Raw genomic sequence first — 20,326 nt, 5'->3', positions numbered from 1 at the left:
GTCTCTCTTTATGTGGTGTTGTGTTGCTATCATGTTGTTGTCATGTGTTGCTGCCTTGCTATGTTGTTGTCTTTAGGTCTCTCTTTATGTGGTGTTGTGTTGTCTCTCTTGTCGGGGTGTGTGTTTTGTCCTATATTTGTATTTAATTTAGGAGGAGGAGGCCTTTTGCCTTTTGATAGGCTGTCATTGTAAATAAGAATTTGCTCTTAAAATAAAGGTTAAATAAAAAAAAAATAAAAAAAACAGGCCTAGGACATATTATACGTTTTGTTCTATGATATAATGTCACTCATATAACATCAGTTTATGTTAATTTTTACAAATGTGTTATAAAATAAAGAAACGCACATAAAGGCTTCATAATTCATAAAAGTCATGTTAGCTGACTCCTATTATCTCATATAAAAAAATAAGTATAACATCTCCAAAACCTGTGTTTAACCTCGGACCTTATTTTCGGCGTTTATTCCTAAACCCTATTCTCTCCACATTCATTTTCGCCATAGGGATGGCTGAACGAATCAGACGTAACTAATTTCCGGGTTGTAGGGTAATGGCTAGAAAGGATCCAGCTTTTGTCAGAATTGACTTTTCGAAAGCAGGTTTAGGATAATTTACGCAACAGGTTAGGAGAATAAACGTGACAGGCTATGGGAATTGGGTTAAGATTAGGAAAAGAGTTAGGGTTAGCTGAAATGCAAAAAACGATCTGCCTTTGACCTAAATTGGACAAAAACTGGATCCCATCTAGACAAGACCGAAAATAAAATATTCGGCAAGTCATTTTATCTCATCTGGAAGGTAAGACGAAATCCTACTAATGTTATAAATGTAAAGTTCCTATTTGTTTATTTATATGAAATTCGACGTAGGCCCAGTATCTCTATAAATGTAAAGTTCCTATTTGTTTATTTATATGAAATTCGACGTAGGCCCAGTATCTCTATAAATGTAAAGTTCCTATTTGTTTATTTATATGAAATTCGACGTAGGCCCAGTATCTCTATAAATGTAAAGTTCCTATTTGTTAATTTATATGAAATTCGACGTAGGCCCAGTATCTCTATAAATGTAAAGTTCCAATCTGTTTCTTTATATGAAAAACGACTTTACCAGGTGACCATGTCGCGGTTGGATACTGTAGCCAGCTGTGGGCTAGAGTGATCCTACAGGTTAGCTGCTACCATAGGTTAGCTGCTACTATACGTTAGCTGCTCCTATAGGTTAGCTGCTCCTGTAGGTTAGCTGCTCCTATAGGTTAGCTGCTACTATAGGTTAGCTGCTACAATAGGTTAGCTGCTCCTATAGGTTAGCTGCTCCTGTAGGTTAGCTGCTCCTATAGGTTAGCTGCTCCTGTAGGTTATCTGCTCCTGTAGGTTATCTGCTCCTGTAGGTTATCTGCTCCTGTAGGTTATCTGCTCCTGTAGGTTATCTGCTCCTGTAGGTTATCTGCTCCTGTAGGTTATCTGCTCCTGTAGGTTATCTGCTCCTGTAGGTTATCTGCTCCTGTAGGTTATCTGCTCCTGTAGGTTATCTGCTCCTGTAGGTTATCTGCTCCTGTAGGTTATCTGCTCCTGTAGGTTATCTGCTCCTGTAGGTTAGCTGCTACAATAGGTTAGCTGCTACTATAGGTTAGTTGCTACTAACATTATAGGTTAGCTGCTAATATAGGTTAGTTGCTACTAACAGGTTAGCTGCTACTATAGGTTAGCTACTACTATAGGTTAGCTGCTACTATAGGTGAGCTGCTACTATAGGTTAGCTGCTCCTATAGGTTAGCTGCTCCTATAGGTTAGCTGCTCCTATAGGTTAGCTGCTACAATAGGTTAGCTGCTACTATAGGTCAGCTGCTACTATAGGTTAGCTGCTACTATAGGTCAGCTGCTACTATAGGTTAGCTGCTACTATAGGTTAGCTGCTACTATAGGTTAGTTGCTACTAACATTATAGGTCAGCTGCTACTATAGGTCAGCTGCTACTATAGGTTAGCTGCTACTATAGGTTAGCTGCTCCTATAGGTTAGCTGCTCCTATAGGTTAGCTGCTCCTATAGGTTAGCTGCTCCTGTAGGTTAGCTGCTCCTATAGGTTAGCTGCTACTATAGGTTAGCTGCTACAATAGGTTAGCTGCTACTATAGGTTAGTTGCTACTAACATTATAGGTTAGCTGCTAATATAGGTTAGTTGCTACTAACAGGTTAGCTGCTACTATAGGTTAGCTACTACTATAGGTTAGCTGCTACTATAGGTTAGCTGCTACTAAAGTTATAGGTTAGCTACTATTGGTTAGCTATGAGACCATTTTATAAATACTGCTCAAGTATTCATCATGTTTCACTCTGATTACATTAATAGATACAAACAGCTTCATACAGTTAAATGTATTAGTAATAACCTTTTAAAACAAATAGCTGCTTTTCAGCAGTTTGTATTATTTCTGGTTGAAAAGCATGAACTGTGTTCTTTATGCTCAGAGGTTTCCAACATACTGATTGGTGGAACCAGCCTGATTGCTGCTTTCAACATTCTATTTCATTCAGGATTTTGGCAATGAAGCCCTTTATCTACTTCCTTTGAGTCAGATGAACTGGTGGATACCATTTGTATATCTGTGTGCAGTTTGGAGGAAGATGCTAATTAGCGTTAGCGTAATGACGATGTCTATGGTAGCTTCTAGCTTGCTAGTAGATACTATAGACGTCCAGTCTTTGCGCTAACGCTAGTTAGCATCGGCTTGTGAAACTACCTATAACGTCCTTCATACTGGATGCAGAATCATAAAAATGGTAACCATGAGTTCACCAGACTCTGGGGAAGTAGATAAAGGGCTTCATTGCCAAAATCTCTAAGTATCCCTTAAGTTGACGCAGCAATCAGGCTGGTTCCAACAGGATAACTTCCAACAGTATATGACAATGATTTCATAATTGTAACTTTTACACTGAACATCAACTGGCTAAAGTCTGTCATGTTTCCTTTACTCCCATGCTTCAACATTCTAGTGACTATGTCCTGCGACAACCGGCAAGGAGACCAGTTGGACTTGAAGGAGAGAATATATACCTTTTTAAAGGTGAAGAAACAAGGATTCTCTGCCCTCCAGATAGCTAAGGCTGTTGGACTAATGAAGGCCAAGGACGTAAACAGTGTCCTGTACACTTTAAACAAAGCTGAACTTCTTTATGCAACACCAGACAAACCACCAGTCTGGTCTGTGGAGAAACCAGGGGCGGCGTCAGTCTCTGTGAGTGTTCCAGAGTCAGATCGGGTGCCTAGTCCTTCTGAGACCCCTGGCATCACAGAGGAGGAACTGAGGAGGGTGCTGACGTCAAAGAGGGATGGAAGAGGGATGAGTGCGCCACAAATTGCCAGAGAATTGGGCCAATCACAAAAATTAGGTGAATAAGAATCTTTATACAACAGGTGTGTCTAATCCTGAATGCTGATTAGCTAAAACCGCATTCCAGCCGGTGTATATTCCACAAGTTACCACCAGCTAAATCTATGACGTTTAAAATGCCTATTTACTCGGTTCCATCTGATTGCGCAATCCACTGTCTCATCAGCCCAGCCAGGCAATTTATAAACTTGATCTCCACTATAAAAAGCATCTAGACGTTATCTCACATTTCTTTCAGACTAACATTTAGTTTTCAACAGCAGAGTTTTGTAATAACCTTGCTGTCTGTCCGACATTTGTAACATCGTTTCAATATTCAAATTCGATCTCCAGCTGTCGCATTGTAGTTATGAACGTGTCGGGATGAGACAGACAGGCAGGCAGCTTTTCACAATCAGTCGAACTAATGAATCGGCATAATTTTTATGCATATATACAAAAAACTAATAATAGATAACAGGTGAAACAATACAAAGTGCAGCTTGTTTGCGGTCTTTCCAGCTTCAGTATGAAATGATTGTGTTAGCTGTGTTGTAGGCTAGCTCCTCTGAACAACAGTGTCCAGACGAGAGAGCATATTTTCTGTGCCCGGCGAAATCACGCCTCACTAGCTCATTGTTATGGATGTATCCACATAAATGTCACTAGAGAACAACTTAAACAAATGCAGCTACTTTGTTATTCTGTCTGCACTGTTTGACGTGACTAAGTTAGCTCGCTAGCTGGCTGGCTAGCTGAACGTTACCAGCCAGTATGGCAATAGAATATTTAGAATGAACGACTGGGTCGCGTCCATAGATACAGAACAAGAAGACTTAAATACTGGCTCTGGCAACCGAACCGATAGGACGAACGACCATGCGGCTTGGGTAGCAACCCTAGATTTGTGTCGGGACTATATCTTGTGGAAGGATGAAATAGAATGAATCAATTCCTCAATGTTTTTAATGAAAATATGTCAAATCATTATTTAAACATGTTGGTAACCTGTTTTATAAAAGTGACAATGGCTTCGAAGCCGGTGTTTGGAGGATATATTGGCACGGTTTGCCGGCCTTCGACGTACCAATATATCCTCCAAACACTGGCTTCTCAGGCGTTATCACCGAATTCTACACTGAACATCAACTGGCTAAAGTCTGTCATGTTTCCTTTTACTCCCATGCTTCAACATTCTAGTGACTATGTCCTACGACAACCATCAAGGAGACCAGTCGGACTTGAAGGAGAGAATATATACCTTTTTAAAGGTGAAGAAACAAGGATCCACTGCCCTCCAGATAGCTAAGGCTGTTGGACTAATGAAGGCCAAGGACGTAAACAGTGTCCTGTACACTTTAAACAAAGCTGGACTTCTTCATGCAACACCAGACAAACCACCAGTCTGGTCTGTGGAGAAACCAGGGGCGGCGTCAGTCCCTGTGAGTGTTCCAGAGTCAGATCGGGTGCCTAGTCCTTCTGAGACCCCTGGCATCACAGTGGAGGAGCTGAGAAGGGTGCTGATGTCAAAGAGTGATGGAAGAGGAATGAGTGTGCCACAATTTTCCAGAGAATTGGGCCAATCACGAAAACTAGGTGAATAAGCATCTTTATACAAAGTGTGTGTCTAATCCTAAATGCTGATTAGTCAAAACCCAAATTCCAGCCGTTGTCTATTCCACAAGTTACCACCCGCTAAATCCATGACGTTAAAATGCCTATTTACTCTGTTACATCTGACTGCGCAATCCACTGTCTCATCAGCCCAGCCAGGCAATTTATAAACTTGATCTCCACTTTAAAAAGCATCAAGACATTATCTCACATTTCTTTTAGACTAACATTTAGTTTTCAACAGCATAGTTTGTTTGAACCTTGCTGTCTGTCTGACATTTGCAACATTGTTTCAATATTCAAATTCGATTCCCATCTGTCTCGTAGTAGTAATGAACGTGTCGGGATGAGACAGACAGGCAGGCAGCTTTTCTCAGCCAGTTGAAATCGTGAATCGGCATAATTTTTATGCATATATACAAATAACTATCAATAGAAATAAGAATGTTGCCCTCCAGTATGGCATAGAATTCTTAGAATGAACGACCGGGTCACGTCCGTAGATACAGAACACCGAAGACTTAAAGACTGGGTCGCAGCTTTGGCAACCGAACCGTTAGAACGAACTACCAGCCGGCTTGGGTAGCAACGAGACTATATCTTGTATCGGGACTATATCTTGTATCGGGACTATATCTTGTATCGGGACTATATCTTGTATCGGGACTAAATCTTGTATCGGGACTAAATCTTATATCCGCATATACTATATCTTGTGGAAGGAAGAAATGGTTTGAATTAGGGATGCACAATATATCGGTGAACATATCGGAATCGGACGATACTTGCTAAAAATGCCAACATCGGCATCGGCCGATGTCTAGTTTAACATCCTGATGTGCAAAACCGATGTCAAAGCTGACGTGCATACCTATATAACGTAGGTAGATGACGTAATGACGCCACGTAAAATGTTGCGCTCTTCGTGCAACACAGCATTCTAAACTAGTCCACAATGTCTGCTGTGTGGATCGAGCAGTCATTTGAAAGAGTAACAACATTTCAGCGAGACAACGCAAAGGCGAAATCCATTAAGGTCAAGATAATGGAATTCATTGCCCTTGATAATCAACCGTTCTTTTTCGCCGACTGGTCGAGTACCGAGACACACTACCAAATGCGCTATTTTTCAGACGTTGCCCTACCAGAGTTGCACAGTAATGGCGTCACTGCTTTTAGCTTCACGTCATACATACTATGGAACGCCATTTGGGTCTTTGCGTGTCAAAAAAGATAGAGTAGCACTGTCAAAGCTGTACAAAAAAGTCTGCAAACACCGGCCACGAACGATGTGTTGACAATACTGCGTTGGTAATAAAGCATCATTTGTTCGACCGCAACTTCTGGGGTAGCTAGCTTTAGCTTGGTACCTAGCTAGCTTTAGCTTGGTGCCTAGCTAGCTTTAGCTTGGTGCCTAGCTAGCTTTAGCTTGGTGCCTAGCTAGCACCAATACACCCAGCCTGAAAACAACGACCAGTAAAAACTGCAGTAATTTTCATTATTCTTAGCAATGATTTAGGAATCCTTGTGAGTAAGTATTAGCTAGGTTGCCACTTGTTGTTCACCTATTGAAATTTAACTTCAATTCATGAAAATAAATAGCTAGTCAGCATCTTAACCCTGTTTCCCAAAGCTAACGTTATAAGCAGCCAGCTAGCTTCATCTGGCTAGTGAGGCTCGACCGGACCGGGTTATGTGTTGTGAAGCTAGCCACAATAAGGATTAGGCACAATAGTGGAATTTGCGGGTTGCCTTCGAAATAAAAGTATGTCATTGACAGTAATGCAAATGAAAACAAATAGTAGAATTATGCCATACTTTTATTTTGAAGGCTAACCAGCAAAGTCCACTATTGTGGCTAATCCTTATTGTGGCTAGCTTCACATAGATGGGTCCGACCATCATTAATCAAATAAGAACTGTCTTATAAATTAGGGTTATTTTAGATGATGACACCTAGCTAGATAGCTAGCTAGCTAGCTAGCTAGCTAGCTAACGATAGCGACTGAAACAGATGTCGTGTTATTTGACAAGCAAAGACCCAAACGGCGTTCCATAGAAATCCTGGTTGAGAATGAAACGAATTAATAACGAAACAGCACAGCAAGTGAAAGAAGTAGGTTTTGATGATGTTTTACTGGTAATGGGGACATACGTAAATGCCAACAAAATAACTTTTTGGTGTGTGTGTTTGACCTTTATTTAACCTGGCAAGTTATTTAACAAATTATTATTCATTTAACAAATTATTATTTAATTTTAACTAATTATTATTTAAATTTAACTAATTATTATTTAAATTTAACTAATTATTATTTAAATTTAACTAATTATTATTTAAATTTAACTAATTATTATTTAAATTTAACTAATTATTATTTACAATGACGTTGCGCTATGGGACTCCCAATCACGGCTGGATGTGATACAGCCTGGATTCGAACCAGGGACTGTAGTGACGCCTCTTGCACTGAGATGCAGTGCCTTAGACCTCTGCGTCCATGTGTGTGTGTTAACTATGTAACCTTACTAGAATGCTTAAAAGGCTGCTAAAATTGTAAATATTGGTTATCGAGTTGTTTTTTTTCAACAAGGAAAATATCGGATATCGGTATCGGGCAAAAATGTCATATTACTGCATCACTAGTTTGAATTAGTTCCTCAAAATAATGTTTTAATGACTATGTAAATCATTATTTAAATATGTCGGTATCCCATTGTATAAAGGTGATAATGCCTGAGAAGCCGGTGTTTGGGGGATATATTGGCACGGTTTGCCGACCCTCGACTTGGTCTCAGGCCTAACTACTACACCCATGCCAATATATCCTCCAAACACTGGCTTCTCAGGCGTTATCACCGAATTGTACACTGAACATCAACTGGCTAAAGTCTGTAATTGTTTCCTTTTACTCCCATGCTTCAACATTCTAGTGACTATGTCCTGCGACAACCGGCAAGGAGACCAGTCGGCCTTGAAGGAGAGAATATATACCTTTTTAAAGGTGAAGAAACAAGGATTCTCTGCCCTCCAGATAGCTAAGGCTGTTGGACTAATGAAGGCCAAGGACGTAAACAGTGTCCTGTACACTTTAAACAAAGCTGGACTTCTTCATGCAACACCAGACATTCCACCAGTCTGGTCTGTGGAGAAACCAGGGGCGGCGTCAGTCTCTGTGAGTGTTCCAGAGTCAGATCAAGTGCCTAGTCCTTCTGAGACCCCTGGCATCACAGAGGAGGGACTGAGGAGGGTGCTGATGTCAAAGAGTGATGGAAGAGGAATGAGTGCGCAAGAAATTGCCAGAGAATTGGGCCAAACACGAAAATGTGTGAATAAGCATCTTTATGACCTGCAAAGTAGCGGCAAGGCAGAAAAGTTGGGAGAGAAAGTGTGGAAAATGAAGGATGAAGCAAGCTGTGGAGTAGAGCTTATTGAATACCAGAGGTAAGTCTGTGAATGTGGCACACATAGGGAAAAATATAACAAATGAAACTAAAAGATATCCAACACAGAAATTTAATAATGTTCAACATTTAGTATCCAATTTCACGAACAACATAGTAAATGACTGCAGGTACTTATATATTCTATTACTTTAATATATGAAATAGTACATGATGTTTCCTCCCTTAGCTAGTGGCAAGCTGTGACATACTGTGCTGCTAACTCTATAACATCAGACCTTTCCCCAAAAATTATAAAGTTTCTCTTAGTTACATTGTTCTGTGAATGTTAAACTTTTCATTTTGAATTTGGGGAAGGAGTTTCTAATTGATATATATATTTGGGGAAGGAGTTTCTAATTGATATATATACAGTGCCTTGCGAAAGTATTCGGCCCCCTTGAACTTTGCGACCTTTTGCCACATTTCAGGCTTCAAACATAAAGATATAAAACTGTATTTTGTTGTGAAGAATCAACAACAAGTGGGACACAATCATGAAGTGGAACGACATTTATTGGATATTTCAAACTTTTTTAACAAATCAAAAACTGAAAAATTGGGCGTGCAAAATTATTCAGCCCCTTTACTTTCAGTGCAGCAACTTTCAGTGAGGATCTCTGAATGATCCAATGTTGACCTAAATGACTAATGATGATAAATACAATCCACCTGTGTGTAATCAAGTCTCCGTATAAATGCACCTGCACTGTGATAGTCTCAGAGGTCCGTTAAAAGTGCAGAGAGCATCATGAAGAACAAGGAACACACCAGGCAGGTCCGAGATACTGCTGTGAAGAAGTTTAAAGCCGGATTTGGATACAAACATATTTCCCAAGCTTTAAACATCCCAAGGAGCACTGTGCAAGCGATAATATTGAAATGGAAGGAGTATCAGACCACTGCAAATCTACCAAGACCTGGCCGTCCCTCTAAACTTTCAGCTCATACAAGGAGAAGACTGATCAGAGATGCAGCCAAGAGGCCCATGATCACTCTGGATGAACTGCAGAGATCTACAGCTGAGGTGGGAGACTCTGTCCATAGGACAACAATCAGTCGTATATTGCACAAATCTGGCCTTTATGGAAGAGTGGCAAGAAGAAAGCCATTTCTTAAAGATATCCATAAAAAGTGTTGTTTAAAGTTTGCCACAAGCCACCTGGGAGACACACCAAACATGTGGAAGAAGGTGCTCTGGGCAGATTAAACCAAAATTGAACTTTTTGGCAACAATGCAAAACGTTATATTTGGCGTAAAAGCAACACAGCTGAACACACCATCCCCACTGTCAAACATGGTGGTGGCAGCATCATGGTTTGGGCCTGCTTTTCTTCAGCAGGGACAGGGAAGATGGTTAAAATTGATGGGAAGATGGATGGAGCCAAATACAGGACCATTCTGGAAGAAAACCTGATGGAGTCTGCAAAAGACCTGAGACTGGGACGGAGATTTGTCTTCCAACAAGACAATGATCCAAAACATAAAGCAAAATCTACAATGGAATGGTACAAAAATAAACATATCCAGGTGTTAGAATGGCTAAGTCAAAGTCCAGACCTGAATCCAATCGAGAATCTGTGGAAAGAACTGAAAACTGCTGTTCACAAATGCTCTCCATCCAACCTCACTGAGCTCGAGCTGTTTTGCAAGGAGGAATGGGAAAAAATGTCAGTCTCTCGATGTGCAAAACTGATAGAGACATACCCCAAGCGACTTACAGCTGTAATCGCAGCAAAAGGTGGCGCTACAAAGTATTAACTTAAGGGGGCTGAATAATTTTGCACGCCCAATTTTTCAGTTGATTTGTTAAAAAAGTTAGAAATATCCAATAAATGTCGTTCCACTTCATGATTGTGTCCCACTTGTTGTTGATTCTTCACAAAAAAATACAGTTTTATATATTTATGTTTGAAGCCTGAAATGTGGCAAAAAGGTCGCAAAGTTCAAGGGGGCCGAATACTTTCGCAAGGCACTGTATATATATTTGGGGAAGGAGTTTCTAATTGATATATATATATATTTGGGGAAGGAGTTTCTAATTGATATATATATTTTTGGGGAAGGAGTTTCTAATTGATATATATGTATGTATTTCGGGAAGGAGTTTCTAATTGATATATATATATTTGGGGAAGGTGATTTAGAACTTTCTATCGCTCCTGACCCACAGTGATGCCAGTCTGTCCTCTCTGGCTTCCTGACCCACAATGATGCCAGTCTGTCCTCTCTGGCTTCCTGACCCACAGTGATGCCAGTCTGTCCTCTCTGGCTTCCTGACCCACAGTGATGCCAGTCTGTCCTCTCTGGCTTCCTGACCTACAATGATGCCAGTCTGTCCTCTCTGGCTTCCTGACCCACAATGATGCCAGTCTGTCCTCTCTGGCTTCCTGACCCACAGTGATGCCAGTCTGTCCTCTCTGGCTTCCTGACCCACAGTGATGCCAGTCTGTCCTCTCTGGCTTCCTGACCCACAGTGATGCCAATATGTCCTCTCTGGCTTCCTGACCCACAGTGATGCCAATATGTCCTCTCTGGCTTCCTGACCCACAGTGATGCCAATATGTCCTCTCTGGCTTCCTGACCCACAGTGATGCCAGTCTGTCCTCTCTGGCTTCCTGACCCACAGTGATGCCAATATGTCCTCTCTGGCTTCCTGACCCACAGTGATGCCAATATGTCCTCTCTGGCTTCCTGACCCACAATGATGCCAGCCTGTTCTCTCTGGCTTCCTGACCCACAGTGATGCCAGTCTGTCCTCTCTGGCTTCCTGATCCACAGTGATGCCAGTCTGTCCTCTCTGGCTTCCTGATCCACAGTGATGCCAGTCTGTCCTCTCTGGCTTCCTGATCCACAATGATGCCAGTCTGTCCTCTCTGGCTTCCTGACCCACAGTGATGCCAGTCTGTCCTGTGGCTTCCTGACCAACAGTGATGCCAGTCTGTCCTCTCTGGCTTTCTGACACACAGTGATGCCAGTCTGGGCTTCCTGGCCCACAGTGATGCCAGTCTGTCCTCTCTGGCTTCCTGACCCACATTGATGCCAGTCTCCTCTGGCTTCCTGACCCACAGTGATGCCAGTCTGTCCTCTCTGGCTTCCTGGCCCACAGTGATGCCAGTCTGTCCACTCTGGCTTCCTGACCCACAGTGATGCCAGTCTGTCCTCTCTGGCTTCCTGACCCACAGTGATGCCAGTCTCCTCTGGCTTCCTGACCCACAGTGATGCCAGTCTGTTCTCTCTGGCTAACCATGTTTTTCTGATGGTGTCTGTAATTCTGTATTTGGTTAAGGTTTGGCTTTGTTTGTGCTCTTTTACATGGTAACATCAAAACTGAATCTCCCTCCCCCTCTCTCTCTCTCACTCTATCTCTCTCTGCAGTTATGATCAAGATATTTCCATCACACCAAGTAGACCGCTCTTTATTACATCAAACTGTTCCTAAATGACCCAGAGGACTACCTGACCCAGAGGACTACCTGACCCAGAGGACTACCTGACCCAGAGGACTACCTGACCCAGAGGACTACCTGACCCAGAGGACTACCTGACCCAGAGGACTACGATCCCATTCTCCCCTGAAGAAATTGAGAAAAATGCATATTACCTCACAAGCTACCCTCACTATTAAAACACTCACCATAGTCTACCCTCACTATTAAAACACTCACCATAGTCTACCCTCACTATTAAAACACTCACCATAGTCTACCCTTACTATTAAAACACTCACCATAGTCTACCCTCACTATTAAAACACTCACCATAAGTCTACCCTCACTATTAAAACATTCACCATAGTCTACCCTCACTATTAAAACACTCACCATAGTCTACCCTCACTATTAAAACATTCACCATAGGCTACCCTCACTATTAAAACACTCACCATAGTCTACCCTCACTATTAAAACATTCACCATAGGCTACCCTCACTATTAAAACATTCATCCTTGGCTACCCTCACTTAAAACATTTACCATAGTCTACCCTCACTATTAAAACATTCACCATAGTCTACCCTCACTATTAAAACATTCACCATAGTCTACCCTCACTATTAAAACACTCACCATAGTCTACCCTCACTATTAAAACACTCACCATAGTCTACCCTCACTATTAAAACATTTACCATAGTCTACCCTCACTATTAAAACACTCACCATAGTCTACCCTCACTATTAAAACATTTACCATAGTCTACCCTCACTATTAAAACACTCACCATAGTCTACCCTCACAACACATATTGGATGGAAAAACGTACGCTGTGAAGATTGTGAAGAATATGGGGTAAGACCAGAGGAGAACGACGGCCCCCTCTCATTGAAGCCACGAAGTTCAAGGCCGACCATGGTACTGCAGGCATTTATAGCATTTAAACAGGATCCCAATTATAGTGAATGGAAAAATGGCAATCTGTGGAAAACCTTGAAAAAAAAACCATTTATAATTCAAAGACAATTACGTTTACCAATAGTTGCTTCTAATACACCAGATGTCCTTGAACCGATTTATTTTAAAATCACACACAGAAGAAGTTATATGGATAGTTTAGTTGATAATGGCAGCCTGCAGTACCCCGGTCGGCCTTCAACATGAGTTACTCAATGAGAGGGGGCAGCACTGAGCCAGCCTGCATGTTATGTCTAATGGTAGCCTGCAGTACCCCGGTCGGCCTTCAACATGAGTTACTCAATGAGAGGGGGCAGCACTGAGCCAGCCTGCATGTTATGTCTAATGGCAGCCTGCAGTACCCCGGTCGGCCTTCAACATGAGTTACTCAATGAGAGGGGGCAGCACTGAGCAAGCCTGCAACGTCACTTCCAGGAGTAGCTCAAAGTGCTCATGTTATGAATCCATGAGACGCAATCTTAACCGACTTCATTTGGCTTCAATGCGCCATTGAGTCTTCACATAGGAATGAATGGTGTCACGTGATCAATGGCTTTGTCCATTCATATATACAGTCATTGGCTAAGACATTACTGTCCCCATTCTGTTCCCCCTAAACATGTTATGAATAGTGTGTATCCATCCCTCTTACCTTGTGTGTATTCTGTATTCTATAGTTGATGCTCATTAGCAACTATCAGCTGTTTATTTACATGTTGTAATTATGATCCTTTCTCTTACAGAGAAGCAAATCGTGAAGTGAAAGCACTGGCTACCTTGGAACATTCCAACATTGTTCGCTACTATACGACTTGGCCTGAGGATGCCAATTGGGTCGATGGGGGCTACAGCACAGAGTTAGAAAAGACAGTATTATTAAGTCTAATATTGCCATTTAGATGAGTTAATTTGTGATCATCAAAAAATGTTAAATTCTGGAGCGTATTATTGTGTTCAACTCTTAGGTTTTCGGTCCAGTCTAAAATCTCAGAAGACTCAGATTTAGCAATCAGATTTAGACCTTTCTGAAACAGCCAGCGAGGACCAAGCAAACCACTCGATGACCGATTCCAGCTCAAGGTGAATCACTTTACCGTTCTGTGTTCATTTATCAATTCAGTTGACAGAATGTCCCGGAGAAAGTTTCTTGACTTCTGTATTTGTCTGTTTTTTCAATAGGCTACTACATCTGTCATATTCTAGAATGATATTCAATAGGCTACATCTACATCCCTGATGTCCTAGCCGTGTCTGAACCCTGGCTTAGGAAGACCACCAAAAACCCTGAAATTTCCATCCCTAACTATAACATTTTTCGACAAGATAGAACTGCCATAGCGGGTGAAGTTGCAATCTCCTGCAGAGATAGCCTGCAGAGTTCTGTCTTACTATCCAGGTCTGTACCAAAACAATTTGAGCTTCTACTTTTAAAAATCCACCTTTCCAGAAACAAGTCTCTCACCGTTGCCGCTTGCTATAGACCCCCCTCAGCCCCCAGCTGTGCCCTGGACACCATATGTGAATTGATTGCCCCCCCATCTGTCTTCAGAGCTCGTGCTGTTAGGCGACCTAAACTGGGACATGCTTAACACTCCGGCCATCCTACAATCTAAGCTTGATGCCCTCAATCTCACACAAATGATCAATGATAATAACCTACCAGTTACAACCCCAAATCCGTAAACACAGGCACCCTCATAGATATCATCCTAACCAACCTGCCCTCCAAATACACCTCTCCTGTCTTCAACCAGGATCTCAGCGATCGTTGCCTCGTTGCCTGCGTCCGTAATGGGTCCGAGGCTAAACGAGCACCCCTCATCACTGTCAAACGCTCCCCAAAACACTTCAGTGAGCAGGCCTTTCTAATCGACCTGGCCCAGGTATCCTGGAAGGATATTGACTTCATCCCGTCAGTAGAGGATGCCTGGTTATTCTTTAAAAGTGCCTTCCTCACCATCTTAAATAAGCATGCCCCATTCAATTTTTTTTAAAACCAGGAACAGATATAGTCCTTGGTTCACTCCAGACCTGACTGCCCTTGACCAACACAAAAACATCCTATGGCGCACTGCATTAGCATCGAATAGCACCCGCGATATGCGACTTTTCAGGGATATTAGGATCCAATATACACAGGCAGTTAGGAAAGCAAAGGGTAGCTTTATCAAACAGAAGTTTGCCACAGAAAGGTTCTGGGACACTGTAAAGTCCATGTAGAATAAGAGCACCTCCTCCTAGCTGCCCACTGCACTGAGGCTAGGAAACACTGTCATCACCAATAAATCCACAATAATTGAGAATTTCAATAAGCATTTTTCTATGTCTGGCCATGCTTTCCACCTGGCTACCCCTACCCCGGTCAACAGCACTGCACCCACTACAGAAACTTGCCCAAGCCTCCCCCATTTCTCCTTCACCCAAATCCAGATAGCTGATGTTCTGAAAGAGCTGCAAAATCTGGACCCCTACATATCAGCTGGGCTAAACAATCTGGACCCTCTCTTTCTAAAATTATCCGCCAAAATTGTTGCAACCCCTATTACTAGCCTGTTCAACCTCTCTTTCGTTTCATCTGAGATTCCCAAAGATTGGAAAGCTGCCGCGGTCATCCCCCTCTTCAAAGGGGGAGACACTCTAGACCCAAACTGCTACAGACCTATATCTATCCTACCCGGTCTTTCTAAGGTCTTCAAAAGCCAAGTGAACAAACAGATCACCGACCATTTAGAATCCCACCGTACTTTCTCCGCTATGCAATCTGGTTTCAGAGCTGGTCATGGGTGCACCTCAGCCACGCTCAAGGTCCTAAACTATATCATAACCACCATCGATAAGAGACATTACTGTGCAGTGGTATTCATCGACCTCGCAAAGGCTTTCGACTCTGTCAATCACCACATTCTTATCGGCAGACTCGACAGCCTTGGTTTCTCAAATTACTGCCTTGCGTGGTTCACCAACTACTTCTCAGATCGAGTTCAGTATGTCAAATAGGAGGGCCTGTTGTCCGGACCCCTGGCAGTCTATATGGGGGTGCCACAGGGTTCAATTCTCGGGCCGACTCTTTTCTCTGTATACAGTGCCTTGCGAAAGTATTCGGCCCCCTTGAACTTTGCGACCTTTTGCCACATTTCAGGCTTCAAACATAAAGATATAAAACTGTATTTTTTTGTGAAGAATCAACAACAAGTGGGACACAATCATGAAGTGGAACGACATTTATTGGATATTTCAAACTTTTTTAACAAATCAAAAACTGAAAAATTGGGCGTGCAAAATTATTCAGCCCCTTTACTTTCAGTGCAGCAAACTCTCTCCAGAAGTTCAGTGAGGATCTCTGAATGATCCAATGTTGACCTAAATGACTAATGATGATAAATACAATCCACCTGTGTGTAATCAAGTCTCCGTATAAATGCACCTGCACTGTGATAGTCTCAGAGGTCCGTTAAAAGCTCAGAGAGCATCATGAAGAACAAGGAACACACCAGGCAGGTCCGAGATACTGTTGTGAAGAAGTTTAAAGCCGGATTTGGATACAAAAAGATTTCCCAAGCTTTAAACATCCCAAGGAGCACTGTGCAAGCGATAATATTGAAATGGAAGGAGTATCAGACCACTGCAAATCTACCAAGACCTGGCCGTCCCTCTAAACTTTCAGCTCATACAAGGAGAAGACTGATCAGAGATGCAGCCAAGAGGCCCATGATCACTCTGGATGAACTGCATAGATCTACAGCTGAGGTGGGAGACTCTGTCCATAGGACAACAATCAGTCGTATATTGCACAAATCTGGCCTTTATGGAAGAGTGGCAAGAAGAAAGCCATTTCTTAAAGATATCCATAAAAAGTGTTGTTTAAAGTTTGCCACAAGCCACCTGGGAGACACACCAAACATGTGGAATAAGGTGCTCTGGTCAGATGAAACCAAAATTGAACTTTTTGGCAACAATGCAAGACGTTATGTTTGGCGTAAAAGCAACACAGCTCATTACCCTGAACACACCATCCCCACTGTCAAACATGGTGGTGGCAGCATCATGGTTTGGGCCTGCTTTTCTTCAGCAGGGACAGGGAAGCTGGTTAAAATTGATGGGAAGATGGATGGAGCCAAATACAGGACCATTCTGGAAGATAACTAGATAAAATCTACAATGGAATGGTTCAAAAATGAACATATCCAGGTGTTTGAATGGCCAAGTCAAAGTCCAGACCTGAATCCAATCGAGAATCTGTGGAAAGAACTGAAAACTGCTGTTCACAAATGCTCTCCATCCAACCTCACTGAGCTCGAGCTGTTTTGCAAGGAGGAATGGGAAAAAAATTCAGTCTCTCGATGTGCAAAACTGATAGAGACACACCCCAAGCGACTTACAGCTGTAATCGCAGCAAAAGGTGGCGCTACAAAGTATTAACTTAAGGGGGCTGAATAATTTTGCACGCCCAATTTTTCAGTTTTTGATTTGTTAAAAAAGTTTGAAATATCCAATAAATGTCGTTCCACTTCATGATTGTGTCCCACTTGTTGTTGATTCTTCACAAAAAAATACAGTTTTATATCTTTATGTTTGAAACCTGAAATGTGGCAAAAGGTCGCAAAGTTCAAGGGGGCCGAATACTTTCGCAAGGCACTGTAGGTATCTGGTTAGACTAAACTCTCCTTGCAGACTCACATTAAACATCTCCAATCCAAAATTAAATCTAGAATTGGCTTCCTATTTCCCAACCAATCATTCTTCACTCATGCTGTCAGAGCAGCTCACAGATCACTGCACTTGTTCATAGCCCATCTGTAAATAGCCCACCGAACTACCTCATCCCCATATTGTTATTTATTTTATTTATTTTGCTCCTTTGCACCCCAGTACCTCTACTTGCACACTCATCTTCTGCACATCTATCACTCCAGTATTTAATTGCTATATTGTAATTATTTCGCCACTATGGCCTATTTATTGCCTTAACTCCGTTATCCTACCTCATTTGCACACACTGTATATGACATATATAACTGACCCTTTCGATTGTATTATTGACTGAACGTTTATTTATTCCACGTGTAACTCTGTGTTTATGTCGCACTGCTTTGCTTTATCTTGGCCAGGTCGCAGTTGTAAATGAGAACTTGTTCTCAACTGGCCTACCTGGTTAAATAAAGGTGTTCTCAACTAGCCTACCTGGTTAAATAAAGGTGTTCTCAACTAGCCTACCTGGTTAAATAAAGGTGTTCTCAACTAGCCTACCTGGTTAAATAAAGGTGTTCTCAACTAGCCTACCTGGTTAAATAAAGGTGTTCTCAACTAGCCTACCTGGTGAAATAAAGGTGTTCTCAACTAGCCTACCTGGTGAAATAAAGGTGTTCTCAACTAGCCTACCTGGTTAAATAAAGGTGTTCTCAACTAGCCTACCTGGTTAAATAAAGGTGTTCTCAACTAGCCTACCTGGTGAAATAAAGGTGTTCTCAACTAGCCTACCTGGTGAAATAAAGGTGTTCTCAACTAGCCTACCTGGTGAAATAAAGGTGTTCTCAACTAGCCTACCTGGTTAAATAAAGGTGTTCTCAACTAGCCTACCTGGTGAAATAAATAAAAAATAAAAATCCCCCAAAATATCTGTTATATTCTACAATGATATTCAATAGGCTACATCTGTTATATTCTACAATATGTGTATGTGACCAATAAACTTTGATTTAATTTGATAACCACTTGCTGATGCATAACCGAATCTCAAAATTGCACCTTGTATTTTACTATTCTAACACACCAGTAAGTGACTGAGTTCTTAATAACTAATGATAATAATGGTCGGGGGCCCCCTAGCTACTGCTTATGTTAATAACTAATGATAATAATGGTCGGGGGCCCCCTAGCTACTGCTTATGTTAATAACTAATGATAATGGTTGGGGGCCCCCTAGCTACTGCTTATGTTGATTATGCTTGCAGCCCACCGTGTTAGTTTTGCATTATAGCGCAATTCCGCTGTCTCCCGACCCCCGTGCCAACAGCAGCAAGCAAGGGATTTCATCTGATCCGCTCCCTCATTTATAGATGAAATGTCCAGGTGAATGACTGAACACCTGGCAAAGTATACTCATGACCAATGACCCACCACCACCCCTAAATGCATCCTTCATGCCAGTGTACCAACCTCGCAACTTGTCACAAGGGAAGAACACATTTCGTCGAGCGTGACTGTTTTGAAACGGGGCGAGTTGGTGCCAACGCATATGATGGGTGACATTCTTCCCAGATTTGTCACCCATATGGAGTCTGGACCTGCAACTCTTCTGGTGGTGGCAGAACCAGAAATGGTTGAAGAGGCAGTCATTAAAATCAAACACCAAGGAGCACCATGTTTGACCTGGGCAAATTGCATGTTTAATAACTAATGATAATAATGGTCGGGGGCCCCCTAGCTACTGCTTATGTTAATAACTAATGATAATAATGGTTGGGGGCCCCCCTAGCTACTGCTTATGTTAATAACTAATGATAATAATAGTTGGGGGCCCCCTAGCTACTGCTTATGTTAATAACTAATGATAATGGTCGGGGGCCCCCTAGCTACTGCTTATGTTAATAACTAATGATAATAATGGTCGGGGGCCCCCTAGCTACTGCTTATGTTAATAACTAATGATAATAATGGTTGGGGGCCCCCCTAGCTACTGCTTATGTTAATAACTAATGATAATAATGGTTGGGGCCCCCCTAGCTACTGCTTATGTTAATAACTAATGATAATAATGGTCGGGGGCCCCCTAGCTACTGCTTATGTTAATAACTAATGATAATAATGGTTGGGGCCCCCCTAGCTACTGCTTATGTTAATAACTAATGATAATGGTTGGGGGCCCTCCTAGCTACTGCTTATGTTAATAACTAATGATAATAATGGTTGGGGCCCCCCTAGCTACTGCTTATGTTAATAACTAATGATAATGGTTGGGGGCCCCCTAGCTACTGCTTATGTTAATAACTAATGATAATAATGGTTGGGGGCCCCCTAGCTACTGCTTATGTTAATAACTAATGATAATGGTTGGGGGCCCCCTAGCTACTGCTTATGTTAATAACTAATGATAATAATGGTTGGGGCCCCCCTAGCTACTGCTTATGTTAATAACTAATGATAATAATGGTTGGGGCCCCCCTAGCTACTGCTTATGTTAATAACTAATGATAATAATGGTCGGGGGCCCCCTAGCTACTGCTTATGTTAATAACTAATGATAATAATGGTTGGGGGCCCCCCTAGCTACTGCTTATGTTAATAACTAATGATGATAATGGTTGGGGGCCCCCTAGCTACTGCTTATGTTAATAACTAATGATAATAATGGTTGGGGCCCCCCTAGCTACTGCTTATGTTAATAACTAATGATAATGGTTGGGGGCCCCCCTAGCTACTGCTTATGTTGATTATGCTTGCAGCCCACCGTGTTAGTTTTGCATTATAGAGCAATTCCGCTGTCTCCCGACCCCCG

The 20,326-nt window shown here is 42.0% G+C and overlaps 3 protein-coding genes across 3 annotated transcripts in view; all 3 read left to right on the top strand.

The window, feature by feature from the left end:
* eif2ak2 (eukaryotic translation initiation factor 2-alpha kinase 2) overlaps nt 1-3,136 on the top strand; it is a 50,540-nt gene extending 47,404 nt beyond the window's left edge. The window contains exon 17 of the mRNA XM_090201577.1: nt 3,001-3,136. Within this exon, the coding sequence (XP_090057703.1) occupies nt 3,001-3,003 (3 nt within the window). The 3' untranslated portion in view covers nt 3,004-3,136. The remainder of the gene's footprint in view (nt 1-3,000) is intronic.
* Nucleotides 720-13,974, top strand: LOC149976524 (uncharacterized). The gene is made up of 4 exons (XM_090201742.1): nt 720-801; nt 4,578-4,973; nt 7,926-8,436; nt 11,815-13,974. Exons 2-4 carry the CDS (start codon nt 4,583-4,585, stop codon nt 11,876-11,878), a joined length of 966 nt encoding a protein of 321 aa, XP_090057868.1. The 5' UTR covers nt 720-801; nt 4,578-4,582; the 3' UTR covers nt 11,879-13,974.
* The window catches only part of pkz (protein kinase containing Z-DNA binding domains), a 34,268-nt gene continuing 16,947 nt past the window's right edge, over nt 3,006-20,326 (top strand). The window contains exon 1 of the mRNA XM_090201745.1: nt 3,006-3,396. Coding sequence (XP_090057871.1) covers nt 3,006-3,396 — 391 coding nt within the window. The remainder of the gene's footprint in view (nt 3,397-20,326) is intronic.

The sequence above is a fragment of the Oncorhynchus mykiss genome, chromosome 16, assembly GCF_057628025.1.
Source record: "Oncorhynchus mykiss isolate SJ-2025 chromosome 16, ASM5762802v1, whole genome shotgun sequence".
NCBI lineage: Eukaryota > Metazoa > Chordata > Actinopteri > Salmoniformes > Salmonidae > Oncorhynchus > Oncorhynchus mykiss.
The sequence above is the reverse complement of the archived record's forward strand: the minus strand, read 5'-3'. Positions and strand labels throughout refer to the sequence as shown.

What these genes read in the sequence shown, in the direction of transcription:
- LOC149976524 (XM_090201742.1), top strand. Translation starts at nt 4,583, where the DNA reads ATGTCCTACGACAACCATCAAGGAGACCAGTCGGACTTGAAGGAGAGA. An exon ending in GGGCCAATCACGAAAACTAG is followed by an intron (nt 4,974 to 7,925) that starts GTGAATAAGCAT and finishes TCAACATTCTAG; the next exon opens with TGACTATGTCCTGCGACAAC. An exon ending in GAGCTTATTGAATACCAGAG is followed by an intron (nt 8,437 to 11,814) that starts GTAAGTCTGTGA and finishes CTCTCTCTGCAG; the next exon opens with TTATGATCAAGATATTTCCA.